Here is a 19,557-nt window from a genome sequence, read left to right as displayed (position 1 = left end):
CTAGGCAAGTAAGCTAAGAACAAATTCTTATTTACAATGACGGCCTACCCTGGCCAAACCCGGACGATGCTGGGTCAATTGTGCTCCACCCTATGGGACATGGTGATGTAGTTCATTATACCCCGTACCCATGGCGATGTAGTTCATTATGCCCCGTACCCATGGCGATGTAGTTCATTATGCCCCGTACCCATGGTGATGTAGTCCATTATGCCTCGTACCCATGGTGATGTAGTCCATTATGCCCCGTACCCATGGTGATGTAGTCCATTATGCCCCGTACCCATGGTGATGTAGTCCATTATGCCCCGTACCCATGGTGATGTAGTCCATTATGCCCCGTACCCATGGTGATGTAGTTCATTATGCCCCGCACCCATGGTGATGTAGTTCATTATGCCCCGTACCCATGGTGATGTAGTCCATTATGCCCCGTACCCATGGTGATGTAGTCCATTATGCCCCGTACCCATGGTGATGTAGTTCATTATGCCCCGTACCCATGGTGATGTAGTCCATTATGCCCCGTACCCATGGTGATGTAGTTCATTATGCCCCGTACCCATGGTGATGTAGTTCATTATGCCCCGTACCCATGGTGATGTAGTCCATTATGCCCCGTACCCATGGTGATGTAGTCCATTATGCCCCGTACCCATGGTGATGTAGTTCATAATGCTCCGTACCCATGGTGATGTAGTTCATTACACTGTGCTTCATCTCCACACTATTGGGCAGATAGCATGGGGAGGGTTTCACAATGCAAGACAAGATGGAGGACAGCGTAGTCTCTCGTCAGATATATGACCTTTTCATTCAAGACAGGATAAACATATTGTTTCAGGTGATAATAAGCTTACAGAGCTGCTAGCTAGCTAGCTAAAAACTAGGCTTGGTTGAAGATACTATAGCTAGCAACCTCCACCTAATAATAATAATAAATAAACAACTTTATTATCCCACCATATCAATAAACTAAAATGAGAGGCAACAGAAATATAACATCATTTGCTTAACAGACAATGTGTATTATTTTACATAACTACTATGTTAAAATTGTAGTCACTTATGGTGTAATTGTTTAGAAGTGTCTAGCTGTCCCATAAAGCCATCACCCGAAAACCACATATTTTCATCTTGTTCTATTGACGGACTTTGGCTGCAGTAAAACGAGGCAAAGTTTAGAAAAATTCAAGGTATGCGCCGCGCCATCCGTTACACTATGGAGCCTATAACCGCAAGGGGGCGCTGTTATAACACTGTTTCGTGGATGGTCTCTATTGAAATGAATGATATCCGACGCAACGCAACGGACCGCTCAGATGTAAATGGGGCTCGAGTCTAAACAATTAGAATCGTCTTCTGGATTTTGACGGCTACATTTTGATTGGATGATATATTTTAAGAACCCTCCCCCTCACATGCCCTTAAAAAGGGGTGCTGCGTGTATTGTTTACTGTTTTCAGAGTCGATGAAGGCATTATACAACTGCTCTGCTTGAACTCTACGGGGGAAAAAGGGAAGTTGTGGCCATGTCCACCTACAGTCTAAGGTAAACGTTTATTGTATCAACTGTGGCCGACAATCTGTCAACACAAACACGTCATACATCAACATATTTTGATGGGGTTTGAATCATTTAATGAGTGATTTCTCAGGCATCCTCACTCACTGTTGCTCGTAAGACACTAGTGGGCACGTTTGGAGCTCCGCCCCAAGCAAGGCATTTGATTGGTTTGATGTGTTGCGAGATGTAGCTACAAAGGGGTGGAAACTAGTGCCTTTCTGACGTGGACTTCACCTGATTGGTTTGATGTGTTGCGAGATGTAGCTACAAAGGGGTGGAAACTAGTGCCTTTCTGACGTGGACATCACCTGATTGGTTTGATGTGTTGTGAGATGTCACTAGTTTCCACCCCTTTGTAGCTACGTTCTGACGTGGACTTCACCTGATTGGTTTGATGTGTTGCGAGATGTCACTAGTTTCCACCCTTTTGTAGCTATGTTCTGACGTGGACTTCACCAGGCTTTCTGAATAGGGAAGCCTGGTTCCTGGGCCATTAAATCATGTATTTCTGAGCTGAGTTTTATACTACAAAGCAGGATCAAAAGATGAGCTTGAAACGGGCCTGGTCTCATTTACTCAACAACCAAGAAAAGTCAGTTCTAAGTTTAGTTTCCTTAATGAACCAGAGAATCAATAGTTATTTCTGGTTGTTCATCAACTAACTCATTGATCCTGCTGTGTAGTATTCCCCTCTGGGCACAACAATGACAACACAGTGAGACAAAGCCCCTTAGAAGGACCCTTAGACCAGAACACTCCCAATAATTATACTAATCTCTAATCTGAGACACGGTGTGAAACCAGACAGCCTAAAGCTTCTTCCAGACACAACAGGCTATGGTTAATAAGGACAATGTTACTGAATGGAGCTATGAAAGGTCCCTGGTTCAAATCCCTGGGTCGACCAGGTGGAAAAAACATCTGTCGGTGTGCCCTTGAGCAAGGCACTTTGCCCCTGTAAACCACTCTGGGTAAGAGCGTCTGTTCATTGACATAAGTGTGATCGTGTAGGTTTTGATTATCCAAGTAATATCTTATGTTGCTATGGTTATCGTCTGGCTCTCCAGGTTCAGGAAGCAAGTCTCCTCTGAGAATAAATCGTAGTCAAGACTGGTGGCAAATAGCCAAGGTATCCAATCCTAGATGCCATTGCCTGCCGTTGTGTCCTTGAGAAAGGCACTTAACCCCCCCACAGCAACAGCTCCCTGGTTGACCAAAGTGACAGCCCCACCCCCACCCCCTGTACCTCTCCCAAAACGTTTATGTATATGTGTCTTTCTCAGGGGCTTGGGCTAAAAGCAGAAGTCAAATTTCGATTGGATCTTGGGTACAATGGACCGATAAAGTGATCTTATTCTTACACCAGTTCCCCACCCATCCTTGCTTTGCAGCGAGATGATGTCATCGTACAACAACCATGCTCGCCATGGATACGGGTCTGCTGCCTCTGTGGACAACACACAAAGGCTCGATAAGAACGCCTCGAGCCAGTGATAACATATACAGTAGAAATAGAATATGTTGAACTGGGTGTCAAAATGGTTTTTGCTTTAAAAAAATAAAATCTATGTTTGCATCTCTATGTGATGTTGGGAATAAATGATCCCTGTGCATGCAATGGTCCTGAATATCCAAAATACTACATGAAGAGGCCTGTCCTACATGAAGAGGCCTGCTACCTCCTACATGAAGAGGCCAGCTACCTCCTACATGAAGAAGCCTGCTACCTACTACATGAAGAGGCCTGTTACCTCCTACATGAAGAGGCCTGCTACCTCCTACATGAAGAGGCCTGCTACCTACTACATGAAGAGGCCTGCTACCTCCTACATGAAGAAGCCTGCTACCTCCTACATGAAGAAGCCTGCTACACCCTACATGAAGAGGCCTGCTACCTCCTACATGAAGAAGCCTGCTACCTCCTACATGAAGAAGCCTGCTACCTCCTACATGAAGAAGCCGGCTACCTCTTACATGAAGAAGCCTGCTATCTCCTACATGAAGAAGCCTGCTACACCCTACATGAAGAAGCCTGCTACCTCCTACATGAAGAAGCCTGCTACACCCTACATGAAGAAGCCTGCTACACCCTACATGAAGAAGCCTGCTACCTCCTACATGAAGAGGCCTCTTACCTCCTACACGAAGAAGCCTGCTACCCCCTACATGAAGAAGCCTGCTACCTCCTACATGAAGAAGCCTGCTACCTCCTACATGAAGAAGCCTGTTACCTCATACATGAAGAAGCCTGCTATCTCTTACATGAAGAAGCCTGCTACCTCCTACATGAAGAAGCCTGCTACCTCCTACACAAAGAAGCCTGTTATCTCCTACATGAAGAAGGCTGTTATCTCCTACATGAAGAAGCCTGTTATCTCCTACATGAAGAAGCCTGCTACCTCATACATGAAGAAGCCTGTTATCTCCTACAGGAAGAAGCCTGTTATCTCCTACACAAAGAAGCCTGCTACCAGGCTATAGAAGGAGACAACAGATCTGGGACCAGGCTATAGGAGGAGACAACAGATCTGCTACCAGGCTATAGAAGGAAACAACAGATCTGGGACCAGGCTATAGAAGGAGACAACAGATCTGGGACCAGGCTATAGAAGGAGACAACAAATCTGGGACCAGGCTATAGAAGGACACAACAGATCTGGGACCAGGCTATAGAAGGAAACAACAGATCTGGGACCAGGCTATAGAAGGAGACAACAAATCTGGGGGCAGGCTATAGAAGGAGACAACAAATCTGGGGCCAGGATATAGAAGGAGACAACAGATCTGGGACCAGGCTATAGAAGGAGACAACAGATCTGGGACCAGGCTACAGGAGACACCAGATCTGGGACCAGGCTGTAGAAGGAGACAACAGATCTGGGACCAGGCTATAGAAGGAGACAACAGATCTGGGACCAGGCTATAGAAGGAGACAACAGATCTGGGACCAGGCTATAGGAGGAGACAACAGATCTGGGACCAGGCTATAGGAGGAGACAACAGATCTGGGACCAGGCTATAGAAGGAGATAACAGATCTGGGACCAGGCTAGTGACCAGGCCCTACATATAGCTACAAGCCAAGTGCACCGTACTTATATAAATGATGCATCAGAAACAGTTGCATAACTGAAAACACGAGCATCCTGAACCCCAAAGCCATGTTACTAATGGTTGAGAGAGCAGAGCACACTTCTCTGACGTCCCGAGCAAGGCAACTGTGTCCTGGCTGGAAGAGACTACTATGGCCTATAAGCCAGGGTTCCCCAACTAGCGGCCCGCGTTCTGAATTTGGCCCGAGTTGGTTTTATTTGCCCCCCCCCCCTCCCCTAAGCTAGTACATCTGTCCCCATGTATTCCACACACATAATAGAGAGACACGTGATCGGATACGAAACATTAACAAGGTTTGAAACGATTATGTATTAGTCAGATATTATTTATTATTTTATTACATTGTTTTATTATTATGTTTTGGGGTTATTGGGGTCAATTTGCACAACAACTACAAACCATCTGCTCAAGGAAAACATCGGCCTGTGACTGAATCTAGTAGATGTTGTAAGCGTTGGCTTTGCCTAAACCATCAACTAGCAATAGCTTCTTGCCTCAGTGGCTACTGTATTACACCTGGATAATCAAGCAGTTGAAAACATGCCATATTAACATCTGGCCTCACACACAGAGGTACTGATAACAGTCTCACCTCACAGACCTCTCCCACAGACCACTCTACAGTTGTCTCCAAAGAGCTGTCACACAGAGCTCTCACACAGAGCTCTCAACTCTGCTTAGGCTAGCTCCCCTGTCACTAAGCTTGGTCCATGTTCTCCTGTGCTCCTGAGATATAAATAACACTCTTCCTTTCCTCTCTCAGACACAGCGACGTGTTCTATTTCAACACAGTCCCCAGCTCTCTGTCTCTCTCTCTCTCTCTCTCTCTCTCTCTCTCTCTCTCTCTCTCTCTCTCTCTGTCTCGCTCTCTCTCTCTCCCTCCCCAGCTCTCTCTCTCTCTCCCTCGCTCTCTCTTTCTCTCTCCCCCCCCCTCTCTCTCTCTCTCTCCCTCTCTCCCTCTCCCTCACTCTCTCTCTCTCTCTCCCTCTCTCCCTCTCCCTCACTCTCTCTCTCTCTCTCCCTCACTCTCTCTCTCTCTCCCTCCCCAGCTCTCTCTCTCTCTCTCCCTCTCTCCCTCTCTCCCTCCCTGCCCTCCTTCTCCTAACAAAACCTGTCCATCTCATTCTTCTATCCAGTCATCCAGCCTGGAGTATCGTTGTTTAAACACCACAGTGTTGGGATGTGTGTTGAAACGTCTCTATAGCAGAACTTCTGATCATTTTCCTACCTTTTTAACATAATATTAAATTAACATTAAATACATATGTCATCAGCGAAAACAATTAATCATCTTAATTCACTGTTAAATGTTTTGTTCACAGAATATGAACATGTGGAGAAACGTGAACACGCTGAGAAACGTGAACACACAGAAACGTGGAGAAACGTGAACACACTGAGAAACGGAAACACGCTGAGAAACGGAAACGTGAACACACTGAGAAACGTGAACACACTGAGAAACGTGAACACACTGAGAAACGTGAACACGTTGAGAAACGTGAACACACTGAGAAACGTGAACACGCTGAGAAACGTGAACACACTGAGAAACGTGAACACGTTGAGAAACGTGAACACACTGAGAAACGTGAACACACTGAGAAACGTGAACACGTTGAGAAACGTGAACACACTGAGAAATGTGAACACGTTGAGAAACGTGAACACACTGAGAAACGTGAACACGTTGAGAAATGTGAACACGTTGAGAAACGTGAACACACTGAGAAACGTGAACACGTGTTCACTGTGTTCACTGTTTCCATCAACCAGTAAGTACTAAAGTTACAGTGTTGGAACAGCAAGGCTGCATGAGAGTACTAAATCACCCCATCAACGTCATACCATGTACAAAATAGGCAAAGATCTAGCCAATGGGAATATCTTATTTAGTTCTAAACTGACTTGACTAGTTCTAAACTCACTTGACTAGTTCTAAACTGATTTGACTAGTTCTAAACTGACTTGACTAGTTCTGAACTCACTTGACTAGTTCTAAACTGATTTGACTAGTTCTAAACTGACTTGACTAGTTCTGAACTCACTTGACTAGTTCTAAACTCACTTGACTAGTTCTAAACTCACTTGACTAGTTCTAAACTGATTTGACTAGTTCTACACTGACTTGACTAGTTCTAAACTCACTTGACTAGTTCAGAACTCACTTGACTAGTTCTAAACTCACTTGACTAGTTCTAAACTCACTTGACTAGTTCTAAACTGATTTGACTAGTTCTACACTGACTTGACTAGTTCTAAACTCACTTGACTAGTTCAGAACTCACTTGACTAGTTCTAAACTCACTTGACTAGTTCTAAACTGATTTGACTAGTTCTACACTGACTTGACTAGTTCTAAACTCACTTGACTAGTTCAGAACTCACTTGACTAGTTCTAAACTCACTTGACCAGTTCTAAACTCGCTTAACTAGTTCTAAACTCACTTGACTAGTTCTAAACTCACTTGACTAGTTCTAAACTCACTTGACTAGTTCTAAACTCACTTGACTAGTTAAATAAAGGTAAAATAGAAATACATTTTAAAAAGATGCTGGAACATTCCTGTGGGGACTTGCTGCCATTCAGCCTCAAGATCATTATTGAGGTCGAGCAAAGGGGCGATTAGTTCTGGCTCACAGTCGGTGTTCCAATTTATCCCAAAGGTGTTCGATGGGGTTGAGGTCAGGGCTCTGTGCAGGTCAGTCAAGTTCTTCCACACCGATCTTGACAAACCATTTCTGTATGGACCTCACTTTGTGCACTGTGGCAGTGTAATGCTGAAACAGGAAAGGGTCTTCCCCAAACTGTTGCCACAAAGTTGGAGGCACAGAATCGTCAAGAATGTCATTGTATGAGGTTGTGTTCAGACCAGCGTCCTTCTGATAGTTTGGATTCATGTATTTATGTTCTTAGAAAACAATTGACTGTTTTGCAAAAAAGCTACAGAGTTACGTGTCTTGTGGACTCTGTTTTGAAAATTGGCAATATTGTTTAAAAAACAAAATACGCGATTGAGAAAAATTCACCAGTCAACTATAGATACATGTAGGTTACATACACATTGTGTACACTTCCACTTCATTCTCACAGCCCGGTGCAGTGTAGTGTTGAAACACAGTTCATTACACACTAACACATGCAGTCCATTCACACACACACACAATTGTACAGGCACGCTGTCGTCCATGGTCTCATCCTCATTTCCATACAAAGCAAAACAACAACAATCTCTCTCTGTCTCTCTGTCTCTCTGTCTCTCTGTCTCTCTCTCTCTCTCTCTCTCTCTCTCTCTCTCTCTCTCTCTCTCTCTCTCTCTCTCTCTCTCTCTCTCTCTCTCTCTCTCTCTCTCTCTCTCTCTCTCTCTCTCTCCCTCCCTCCCTCCCTCCCTCCCTCCCTCCCTCCCTCCCTCCCTCCCTACATCATGTGTTTAGATAACGTAAGGATATGGGGCACAAAGCCCTTCTCTTGTTTCTCAATACCCAGCATGCACGGAGGAGGTCCACAACAAACACAACAGCAGTAACAATATCATCATATTACAGACATAGTTCCTGTCTCTCCAGACCAGGTGGATCGGACCAGACAACAGAACTCACGTGCATGGATATCCACACAACTAGAACAAACAAGACAGAGCCTCAGGGCACACAGCCCAGTCCAATCGGAATCCAGAACCCCAAACTCGGAACACAGAACCACCAACTCGGAACACAGAACTCAGAACCCCAAACTCGGAACACAGAACTCAGAACCCCAAACTCGGATTCAGAACCCCAAACTCGGAAGACATTACTCAGGTATCAGAACTCACATGGTCTCTGTGTGCTCCTTGGTTAGACTGGGGGCCTGTCCATCTTCCAGGGACTGCTCAGCTCCCATTCTCCTCCACTGCTAGGTCTGCCCCCCCTGTCCTGCTCCTGATGCTCCCCCAACACCCTCCACATCCAGCTGTTCCCCCTCCTCCTCCTTCTGGGCCGGAGGGAGAGTGTGTCGGGGACTGTGAGCGTGTAGCAGCCGATGAGATCCGTTCTGTGTTTTACCTTGCTGCACTGCGGTGGAGGAGAGGAGCAGACGCTCGCATCCGGAGGACAGATTTAGGACTGTCCAGTTCCTTCTTTCATTCAATCCACAGCAATCTCTCTCAATCTCTCCGTCTCTCTCTCTCTCTCTCTCTCTCTCTCTCTCTCGTTGCTTCTCACTCTCTCTGTTGTTATGGTTCCTTTTCTCACAGCTTCTCCTCTAGTCTCGCAGTCATTCTCCGTCTGCGTATCTGTCTACATCACAGACTGTCTCTGTCTGGCCATACAATAACAACACCGTAGCGTAGAGTGATGCAGTAGATAGCGTGAGATAAAAATCCCCCAAAAACACAAACAAAAAATGGATGACAGGAATAAAATTATTTTCTCTCTGTCTGTCTCGCTGAAGCGCCTGGTTTGGTTGGTAGCTTGATGATGTCGCTGAAAATGCTGTGTAGCTGCTGCTCTGCTTCCTCCTCCTCCCCTCCCCTCCTCCCCTCCCTCCTCCTCCTCCCCTCCCTCCTCCTCCTCCCCTCTCTCTCTCTCTCTCTCTCTCTGTCTCTGTGCCTCCTCCTCCCCACTCTCTCTCTGTCTCTCTCTCTGTCTCTCTCTCTGTCTCTCTCTCTCTGTCTCTCTGCCTCCTCCTCCCCTCCCTCTCTCTGTCTCTCTCTCTCTGCCTCCTCCTCCCCTCTCTCTCTGTCTCTCTCTCTCTCCTCAGCTCCCCCTGTGAGACCAGATGCCTTTAAAAAGGCGAGCAGTTTTTTATCATATGCTGCTCCGATGGTGCACGGGCAGACTAACAGCAGACTAACAGCAGACTAACAGCAGACTAACAGCGGAGACTAACAGCAGACTAACAGCAGACTAACAGCAGACTAACAGCAGACTAACAGCAGACTAACAGCAGACTAACAGCGGAGACTAACAGCAGACTAACAGCGGAGACTAACAGCAGAGACTAACAGCGGAGACTAACAGCGGAGACTAACAGCGGAGACTAACAGCGGAGACTAACAGCGGAGACTAACAGCGGAGACTAACAGCAGAGACTAACAGCGGAGACTAACAGCGGAGACTAACAGCGGAGACTAACAGCGGAGACTAACAGCGGAGACTAACAGCAGAGACTAACAGCGGAGACTAACAGCGGAGACTAACAGCGGAGACTAACAGCAGACTAACAGCAGACTAACAGCAGACTAACAGCAGACTAACAGCAGACTAACAGCAGACTAACAGCGGAGACTAACAGCAGACTAACAGCAGACTAACAGCAGACTAACAGCAGACTAACAGCAGACTAACAGCAGACTAACAGCGGAGACTAACAGCAGACTAACAGCGGAGACTAACAGCAGACTAACAGCAGACTAACAGCAGACTAACAGCGGAGACTAACAGCAGACTAACAGCGGAGACTAACAGCAGACTAACAGCAGACTAACAGCAGACTAACAGCGGAGACTAACAGCAGACTAACAGCGGAGACTAACAGCAGACTAACAGCGGAGACTAACAGCAGACTAACAGCGGAGACTAACAGCAGACTAACAGCGGAGACTAACAGCAGACTAACAGCGGAGACTAACAGCAGACTAACAGCGGAGACTAACAGCAGACTAACAGCGGAGACTAACAGCAGACTAACAGCGGAGACTAACAGCAGACTAACAGCGGAGACTAACAGCAGACTAACAGCAGAGCCTAACAGCAGAGACTAACAGCAGAGCCTAACAGCAGACTAACAGCAGACTAACAGCAGAGACTAACAGCAGAGACTAACAGCAGAGACTAACAGCAGAGACTAACAGCAGACTAACAGCAGAGACTAACAGCAGAGACTAACAGCAGAGACTAACAGCAGACTAACAGCAGAGACTAACAGCAGACTAACAGCAGAGACTAACAGCAGACTAACAGCAGAGACTAACAGCAGACTAACAGCAGAGACTAACAGCAGAGACTAACAGCAGACTAACAGCAGAGACTAACAGCAGAGACTAACAGCAGAGACTAACAGCAGAGACTAACAGCAGGACTAACAGCAGAGACTAACAGCAGAGACTAACAGCAGAGACTAACAGCAGACTAACAGCAGACTAACAGCCAGACTAACAGCGGAGACTAACAGCAGACTAACAGCAGACTAACAGCAGACTAACAGCAGACTAACAGCAGACTAACAGCGGAGACTAACAGCAGACTAACAGCGGAGACTAACAGCAGAGACTAACAGCGGAAGACTAACAGCGGAGACTAACAGCGGAGACTAACAGCGGAGACTAACAGCGGAGACTAACAGCGGAGACTAACAGCAGAGACTAACAGCGGAGACTAACAGCGGAGACTAACAGCGGAGACTAACAGCGGAGACTAACAGCGGAGACTAACAGCAGAGACTAACAGCGGAGACTAACAGCGGAGACTAACAGCGGAGACTAACAGCAGACTAACAGCAGACTAACAGCAGACTAACAGCAGACTAACAGCAGACTAACAGCAGACTAACAGCGGAGACTAACAGCAGACTAACAGCAGACTAACAGCAGACTAACAGCAGACTAACAGCAGACTAACAGCAGACTAACAGCGGAGACTAACAGCAGACTAACAGCGGAGACTAACAGCAGACTAACAGCAGACTAACAGCAGACTAACAGCGGAGACTAACAGCAGACTAACAGCGGAGACTAACAGCAGACTAACAGCAGACTAACAGCAGACTAACAGCGGAGACTAACAGCAGACTAACAGCGGAGACTAACAGCAGACTAACAGCGGAGACTAACAGCAGACTAACAGCGGAGACTAACAGCAGACTAACAGCGGAGACTAACAGCAGACTAACAGCGGAGACTAACAGCAGACTAACAGCGGAGACTAACAGCAGACTAACAGCGGAGACTAACAGCAGACTAACAGCGGAGACTAACAGCAGACTAACAGCGGAGACTAACAGCAGACTAACAGCAGAGCCTAACAGCAGAGACTAACAGCAGAGCCTAACAGCAGACTAACAGCAGACTAACAGCAGAGACTAACAGCAGAGGACTAACAGCAGAGACTAACAGCAGAGACTAACAGCAGACTAACAGCAGAGACTAACAGCAGAGACTAACAGCAGAGACTAACAGCAGACTAACAGCGGAGACTAACAGCAGACTAACAGCAGAGCCTAACAGCAGACTAACAGCAGAGACTAACAGCAGAGACTAACAGCAGAGACTAACTGCAGAGACTAACTGCAGACTAACAGCAGAGACTAACAGCAGACTAACAGCGGAGACTAACAGCAGACTAACAGCAGAGCCTAACAGCAGACTAACAGCAGAGACTAACAGCAGAGACTAACAGCAGAGACTAACTGCAGAGACTAACTGCAGACTAACAGCAGAGACTAACAGCAGAGACTAACAGCAGAGACTAACAGCAGAGACTAACAGCAGACTAACAGCAGAGACTAACAGCAGGACTAACAGCAGAGACTAACAGCAGAGACTAACAGCAGAGACTAACAGCAGAGACTAACAGCAGACTAACAGCGGAGACTAACAGCAGACTAACAGCAGAGCCTAACAGCAGACTAACAGCAGAGACTAACAGCAGAGACTAACAGCAGAGACTAACTGCAGGGACTAACTGCAGACTAACAGCAGAGGACTAACAGCAGAGACTAACAGCAGAGACTAACAGCAGAGACTACAGCAGACTAACAGCAGAGACTAACAGCAGAGACTAACAGCAGAGACTAACAGCAGAGACTAACAGCAGAGACTAACTGCAGACTAACAGCAGAGCCTAACAGCAGACTAACAGCAGAGACTAACAGCAGAGACTAACAGCAGAGGACTAACAGCAGAGACTAACAGCAGAGACTAACTGCAGACTAACAGCAGAGACTAACAGCAGAGACTAACAGCAGACTAACAGCAGAGACTAACAGCAGAGACTAACAGCAGAGACTAACAGCAGAGACTAACTGCAGACTAACAGCAGAGACTAACAGCAGAGACTAACAGCAGAGACTAACAGCAGACACTAACAGCAGAGACTAACAGCAGACTAACAGCAGAGACTAACAACAGAGACTAACAGCAGAAACTAACAGCAGACTAACAGCAGAGACTAACAGCAGAGACTAACAGCAGAGACTAACATCAGAAACTAACAGCAGAGACTAACAACAGAGACTAACAGCAGACTAACAGCAGAGACTAACAACAGAGACTAACAGCAGAGACTAACAGCAGACTAACAGCAGAGACTAACAGCAGAGACTACAGCAGAGACTAACAGCAGAGACTAAACAGCAGACTAACAGCAGAGGACTAGCAGCAGAGACTAACAGCAGAGACTAACAGCAGAGACTAACAGCAGAGACTAACAGCAGAGTACTAACAGCAGAGACTAACTGCAGACTAATAGCAGAGACTACAGCAGAGACTAACAGCAAGAACTAACATAGACTAACAGCAGAGACTAACAGCTGAGACTAACTGCAGACTAACAGCAGAGACTAACAGCAGATGACTAACAGCAGAGACTAACAGCGACTAACACAGAGACTAACAGCAGAGACTAACAGCAGAGACTAACAACAGAGACTAACAGCAGACTAACAGAGACTAACAGAGACTAACAGCAGAGACTAACAGCAGAGACTAACAGCAGAGACTAACAGCAGACTAACAGCAGAGACTAACAGCAGAGACTAACAGCAGAGACTAAACAGCAGACTAACAGCAGACTAACAGCAGAGACTAACAGCAGAGACTAACAGCAGACTACAGCAGAGGACTAACAGCAGACTAACAGCAGAGTGACCAGTGCTCTCTATCTCAATCTCCTTTCTCTTTGCCGCTCTCTCTTTCTTTATCCCCCTATCTGTCTGTGAATGTGTCATTGTGGGTGTGTGTTTGAGTGTGTGTGTGTGTGTGTGTGTTTGAGTGTGTGTGTGTGTGTGTGTGTGTGTGTGTGTGTGTGTGTGTGTGTGTGTGTGTGTGTGTGTTTGTGTGTTTGAGTGTGTGTGTGTTTGAGTGTGTGTGTGTGTGTGTGTGTGTGTGTGTGTGTGTGTGTGTGTGTGTGTGTGTGTGTGTGGTGTGTGTGTGTGTGTGTGTGTGTGTGTTTGAGTGTGTGTGTGTGTGGTGGTGTGTGTGGTGTTTGAGTGTGTGTGTGTGTGTGTGTGTGTGAATGTGTTATTGGTGTGTGTGTGTGTGTGTGTGTGTGTGTGTGTTATTGTGGGTGTGTCCCTCCTCTTCACACAATGGAAGCTTCCAGCTCAGCTGCAGCGTGGCTAACCAGAGGTAAAGAATAGAGCCTATGAAAGAGTGTGGGAACGTGTAGCTATTATACCCCTCCCCTTTTCCCTCTCTCTCTACCTCCTCTCCCTCCCTCTCTCTCTTCTACCTCTCCTCCCTCCCTCTCTCTCTTCTACCTCTCCTCCCTCCCTCTCTCCATCTCTGTTTCCCATTCTCTCTACCTCTCCTCCCTCCCTCTCTCTCTCTCTCTATCTCTCCTCCCTCCCTCTCTCCCTCTCTGTTTCCCTCCCTCTCTCTCTCTCTCTCTCTCTACCTCTCCTCCCTCCCTCTCTCCCTCTCTGTTTCCCTCTCTCTCTCTACCTCCTCTGCCTCCCTCCCTCTCTCTCTCTCTCTCTACCTCCCTCCCTGTTTCTATAATGCTCATGTGAAATCTGTCTGTCTATCACACAAATGATAATACAACTGCCACCCTCCAATGCATTTCTATACATGTAAAACAAACAGAAGGGCAAACATCAAATGACATCATTTCCACCAGTTTTGCGTCGGTTTGTACCCGAACAGCAACGTACAAGGGAGACATCACTTTATACGTGCATTAAACGTTAGTAATGCCACCTCTGTCTCACCACTACCACTCTGTCTCTGTCTCACCACTACCACTCTGTCTCACCACTACCACTCTGTCTCACCACTACCACTCTGTCTCTGTCTCACCACTACCACTCTGTCTCACCACTACCACTCTGTCTCTGTCTCACCACTACCACTCTGTCTCACCACTACCACTCTGTCTCTGTCCTCAGAGAAGATTCAGCCTTTCTATTTGTTATGAGTCTTTCTGTCATATTCATGTTTCCTGTGTGTGTGTGTGTGTGTGTGTGTGTGTGTGTGTGTGTGTGTGTGTGTGTGTGTGTGTGTGTGTGTGTGTGTGTGTGTGTGTGTGTGTGTGTGTGTGGTGTGTGTGTGTGTGTGTGTGTGTGTGTGTGTGTGTGTGTGTGTGTGTGTGTGTGTGTGTGTGTGTGGAGAGAGAGAGGAGAAAATGGGTCTGTAATGGCTCTCACACACGATCACACACACAAACACTGCCCATTCATTGGATAGAAGCAGTGGAATACTGGGGAAGCAGACAGTCTGAAATATGAGAAATACTGGTCCATTGTAGACTCCTGGGAAAGTAGAATGACTGAGAAACCCTGAACTCGCAGTGTCTGGAGTTACACGAGGAATTTGACGGAGGTTTCAGGTCAGGTACTGCAGCTCTACCTGCATAAACAAGGATCCGGTCCCTCAAATCATCACACTCATCCCAGTCCAGAACTATTAACACACCTTACACATATTTATACAACGGCTGGGTCTAATCCTGAATGCTGATTGGTTTAAAACCCGCATTCCAGCCGGTGTCTATTCCACAAGTTACCACCGGGCTAAATCTATGATGTTAGAATGCTTCTTTACTCCATCTGACGGAGCAATCCACTGTCTCATCAGCCCAGCCAGGCAATTTATAAACTTGATCAATCCACTGTCTCATCAGTGGTATAAAAAGTATTAACATTTTCCTACTTGAGTACATGTAAAGATAGAATAGAATAGAATAGAATAGAATAGAATAGAATAGAAAATGACTCAAGTTATTGTGAAAGTCACCCAGTAAAATACTACTTGAATAAAAGTATCAAATTTAAAGGGAATTGCTAAAAATGTACTTAAATATCAAAAGTAAATGATAAACCATTTAACATTATATTAAGCAAAGCGTACGGCACAATTTGCATTATTTTTTTTGGGGGGTAGCCAGGGGCACACTCCAACACTCAGACATCATTTACAAACTAAGCATTTGTGTTTAGTGAATCCTCCAGATCAGAGGCAGTAGAGATGACCAGGGAGGTTCTCTGTTTAGTGAATACGCCAGATCAGAGGCAGTAGGGATGGACCAGGGATGTTCTCTGTTTAGTGAGTCCTCCAGATCAGAGGCAGTAGAGATGACCAGGGATGTTCTCTGTTTAGTGAGTCCTCCAGATCAGAGGCAGTAGGGATGACCAGGGATGTTCTCTGTTTAGTGAGTCCTCCAGATCAGAGGCAGTAGAGATGACCAGGGATGTTCTCTGTTTAGTGAGTCCTCCAGATCAGAGGCAGTAGAGATGACCAGGGATGTTCTCTGTTTAGTGAGTCCTCCAGATCAGAGGCAGTAGGGAGGACCAGGGATGTTCTCTGTTTAGTGAGTCCTCCAGATCAGAGGCAGTAGGGATGACCAGGGATGTTCTCTGTTTAGTGAGTCCTCCAGATCAGAGGCAGTAGGGATGACCAGGGATGTTCTCTGTTTAGTGAGTCCTCCAGATCAGAGGCAGTAGAGAGGACCAGGGATGTTCTCTGTTTAGTGAGTCCTCCAGATCAGAGGCAGTAGGGATGACCAGGGATGTTCTCTGTTTAGTGAGTCCTCCAGATCAGAGGCAGTAGGGATGACCAGGGATGTTCTCTGTTTAGTGAGTCCTCCAGATCAGAGGCAGTAGAGATGACCAGGGATGTTCTCTGTTTAGTGAGTTCTCCAGATCAGAGGCAGTAGGGATGACCTGGGATGTTCTCTGTTTAGTGAGTCCTCCAGATCAGAGGCAGTAGGGATGACCAGGGATGTTCTCTGTTTAGTGAGTCCTCCAGATCAGAGGCAGTAGGGATGACCAGGGATGTTCTCTGTTTAGTGAGTCCTCCAGATCAGAGGCAGTAGAGAGGACCAGGGATGTTCTCTGTTTAGTGAGTCCTCCAGATCAGAGGCAGTAGGGATGAGCAGGGATGTTCTCTGTTTAGTGAGTCCTCCAGATCAGAGGCAGTAGGGAGGACCAGGGATGTTCTCTGTTTAGTGAGTCCGTCAGATCAGAGGCAGTAGAGAGGACCAGGGATGTTCTCTGTTTAGTGAGTCCTCCAGATCAGAGGCAGTAGGGATGAGCAGGGATGTTCTCTGTTTAGTGAGTCCTCCAGATCAGAGGCAGTAGGGATGACCAGGGATGTTCTCTGTTTAGTGAGTCCTCCAGATCAGAGGCAGTAGGGATGAGCAGGGATGTTCTCTGTTTAGTGAGTCCTCCAGATCAGAGGCAGTAGGGGGACCAGGGATGTTCTCTGTTTAGTGAGTCCGTCAGATCAGAGGCAGTAGGGAGGACCAGGGATGTTCTCTGTTTAGTGAGTCCTCCAGATCAGAGGCAGTAGGGATGAGCAGGGATGTTCTCTTGATAAGTGTGTGAATTGGACCATTTTCCTGTCAAAATGTAACGAGTACTTTTGGGTGACTGAACGACTGAGTCTCTTCCCTAGATACAGAACCTAAAGACTGAACGACTGAGTCTCTTCCATAGATACAGAACCTAAAGACTGAACGACTGAGTCTCTTCCATAGATACAGAACAAAAAGACTGAACAACTGAGTCTCTTCCATAGATACAGAACAAAAAGACTGAACAACTGAGTCTCTTCTATAGATACAGAACCAAAAGACTGAACGACTGAGTCTCATCCATAGATACAGAACCTAAAGACTGAACGACTGAGTCTCTTCCATAGATACAGAACCTAAAGACTGAACGACTGAGTCTCTTCCATAGATACAGAACCTAAAGACTGAACGACTGAGTCTCTTCCATAGATACAGAACCAAAAGACTGAACGACTGAGTCTCTTCCATAGATACAGAACCTAAAGACTGAACGACTGAGTCTCTTCCATAGATACAGAACCTAAAGACTGAACGACTGACTCTCTTCCATAGATACAGAACCTAAAGACTGAACGACTGAGTCTCTTCCATAGATACAGAACCTAAAGACTGAACGACTGAGTCTCTTCCATAGATACAGAACCTAAAGACTGAACAACTGAGTCTCTTCCATAGATACAGAACCAAAAGACTGAACGACTGAGTCTCTTCCCTAGATACAGAACCAAAAGACTGAACGACTGAGTCTCTTACATAGATACAGAACCAAAAGACTGAACGACTGAGTCTCTTCCATAGATACAGAACCTAAAGACTGAACGACTGAGTCTCTTCCATAGATACAGAACCTAAAGACTGAACGACTGAGTCTCTTCCATAGATACAGAACCAAAAGACTGAACGACTGGGTCGCGTCCATAGATACAGAACCTAAAGACTGAACGACTGAGTCTCTTCCATAGATACAGAACCAAAAGACTGAACGACTGGGTCGCGTCCATAGATACAGAACCTAAAGACTGAACGACTGAGTCTCTTCCATAGATACAGAACCTAAAGACTGAACGACTGAGTCTCTTCCATAGATACAGAACCAAAAGACTGAACCACTGAGTCTCTTCCATAGATACAGAACCAAAAGACTGAACGACTGAGTCTCTTCCATAGATACAGAACCAAAAGACTGAACTACTGGGTCGCATCTCTGGCAACTGAACCGATAGAACGAACGACCAGCCAGCTTGGGTAGCAACTCCAGACTTCTGTCGGGAACTATATCTTGTGGAAGGATGAAATAGTATAAAGAAATTCATCAAAATAACATTTAGAATGAAAATATGTGACTCATTATTATATATCCTCCGGTGTTTGGAAGATATACTGGCAAGGTTTACCGGCCCGATACGAAACAAAACCCGTGCCGATATATCCTCCAAACACCGATTTCCCAGTAAATATCACTTAAATATTCACACAGACGTTCAATAGCAATGGTCCTGATGGGATTGATGCCTGTCACTCAACGGTCCAAATCCCAATAGTCTAGTAGTAACGATTTCAATCTCATTCAACTGGAAAGGACCCACTTTTTACAGTCATGAAGCTAAACGGGCTTCTGAAGGACGACAGCAGTAGACACAGGGCAGTCTATACTAAAGCATCAAGACAGGTGTGTGGATGTTCCATTAGCAGTCTATACTAAAGCATCAAGACAGGTGTGTGAATGTTCCATTAGCAGTCTATACTAAAGCATCAAGACAGGTGTGTGAATGTGCCATTAGCAGTCTATACTAAAGCATCAAGACAGGTGTGTGGATGTGCCATTAGCAGTCTATACTAAAGCATCAAGACAGGTGTGTGAATGTTCCATTAGCAGTCTATACTAAAGCATCAAGACAGGTGTGTGAATGTGCCATTAGCAGTCTATACTAAAGCATCAAGACAGGTGTGTGGATGTGCCATTAGCAGTCTATACTAAAGCATCAAGACAGGTGTGTGAATGTGCCATTAGCAGTCTATACTAAAGCATCAAGACAGGTGTGTGGATGTGCCATTAGCAGTCTATACTAAAGCATCAAGACAGGTGTGTGAATGTGCCATTAGCAGTCTATACTAAAGCATCAAGACAGGTGTGTGGATGTGCCATTAGCAGTCTATACTAAAGCATCAAGACAGGTGTGTGAATGTGCCATTAGCAGTCTATACTAAAGCATCAAGACAGGTGTGTGGATGTGCCATTAGCAGTCTATACTAAAGCATCAAGACAGGTGTGTGAATGTGCCATTAGCAGTCTATACTAAAGCATCAAGACAGGTGTGTGAATGTGCCATTAGCAGTCTATACTAAAGCATCAAGACAGGTGTGTGGATGTGCCATTAGCAGTCT

General features: G+C 46.0%; 1 protein-coding gene across 1 annotated transcript in view; it reads right to left on the bottom strand.

Annotated features, from left to right (window-relative positions):
* The window catches only part of tacc2 (transforming, acidic coiled-coil containing protein 2), a 90,582-nt gene extending 81,412 nt beyond the window's left edge, over positions 1 to 9,170 (bottom strand). Inside the window, exon 1 of the mRNA XM_031798723.1 lies at positions 8,496 to 9,170. Coding sequence (XP_031654583.1) covers positions 8,496 to 8,563 — 68 coding nt within the window. The 5' untranslated portion in view covers positions 8,564 to 9,170. The remainder of the gene's footprint in view (positions 1 to 8,495) is intronic.
* Positions 9,171 to 19,557: the final 10,387 nt, after the last annotated feature.

This window comes from Oncorhynchus kisutch, linkage group LG20, assembly GCF_002021735.2.
Source record: "Oncorhynchus kisutch isolate 150728-3 linkage group LG20, Okis_V2, whole genome shotgun sequence".
NCBI classification, from domain to species: domain Eukaryota; kingdom Metazoa; phylum Chordata; class Actinopteri; order Salmoniformes; family Salmonidae; genus Oncorhynchus; species Oncorhynchus kisutch.
The sequence above is the reverse complement of the archived record's forward strand: the minus strand, read 5'-3'. Positions and strand labels throughout refer to the sequence as shown.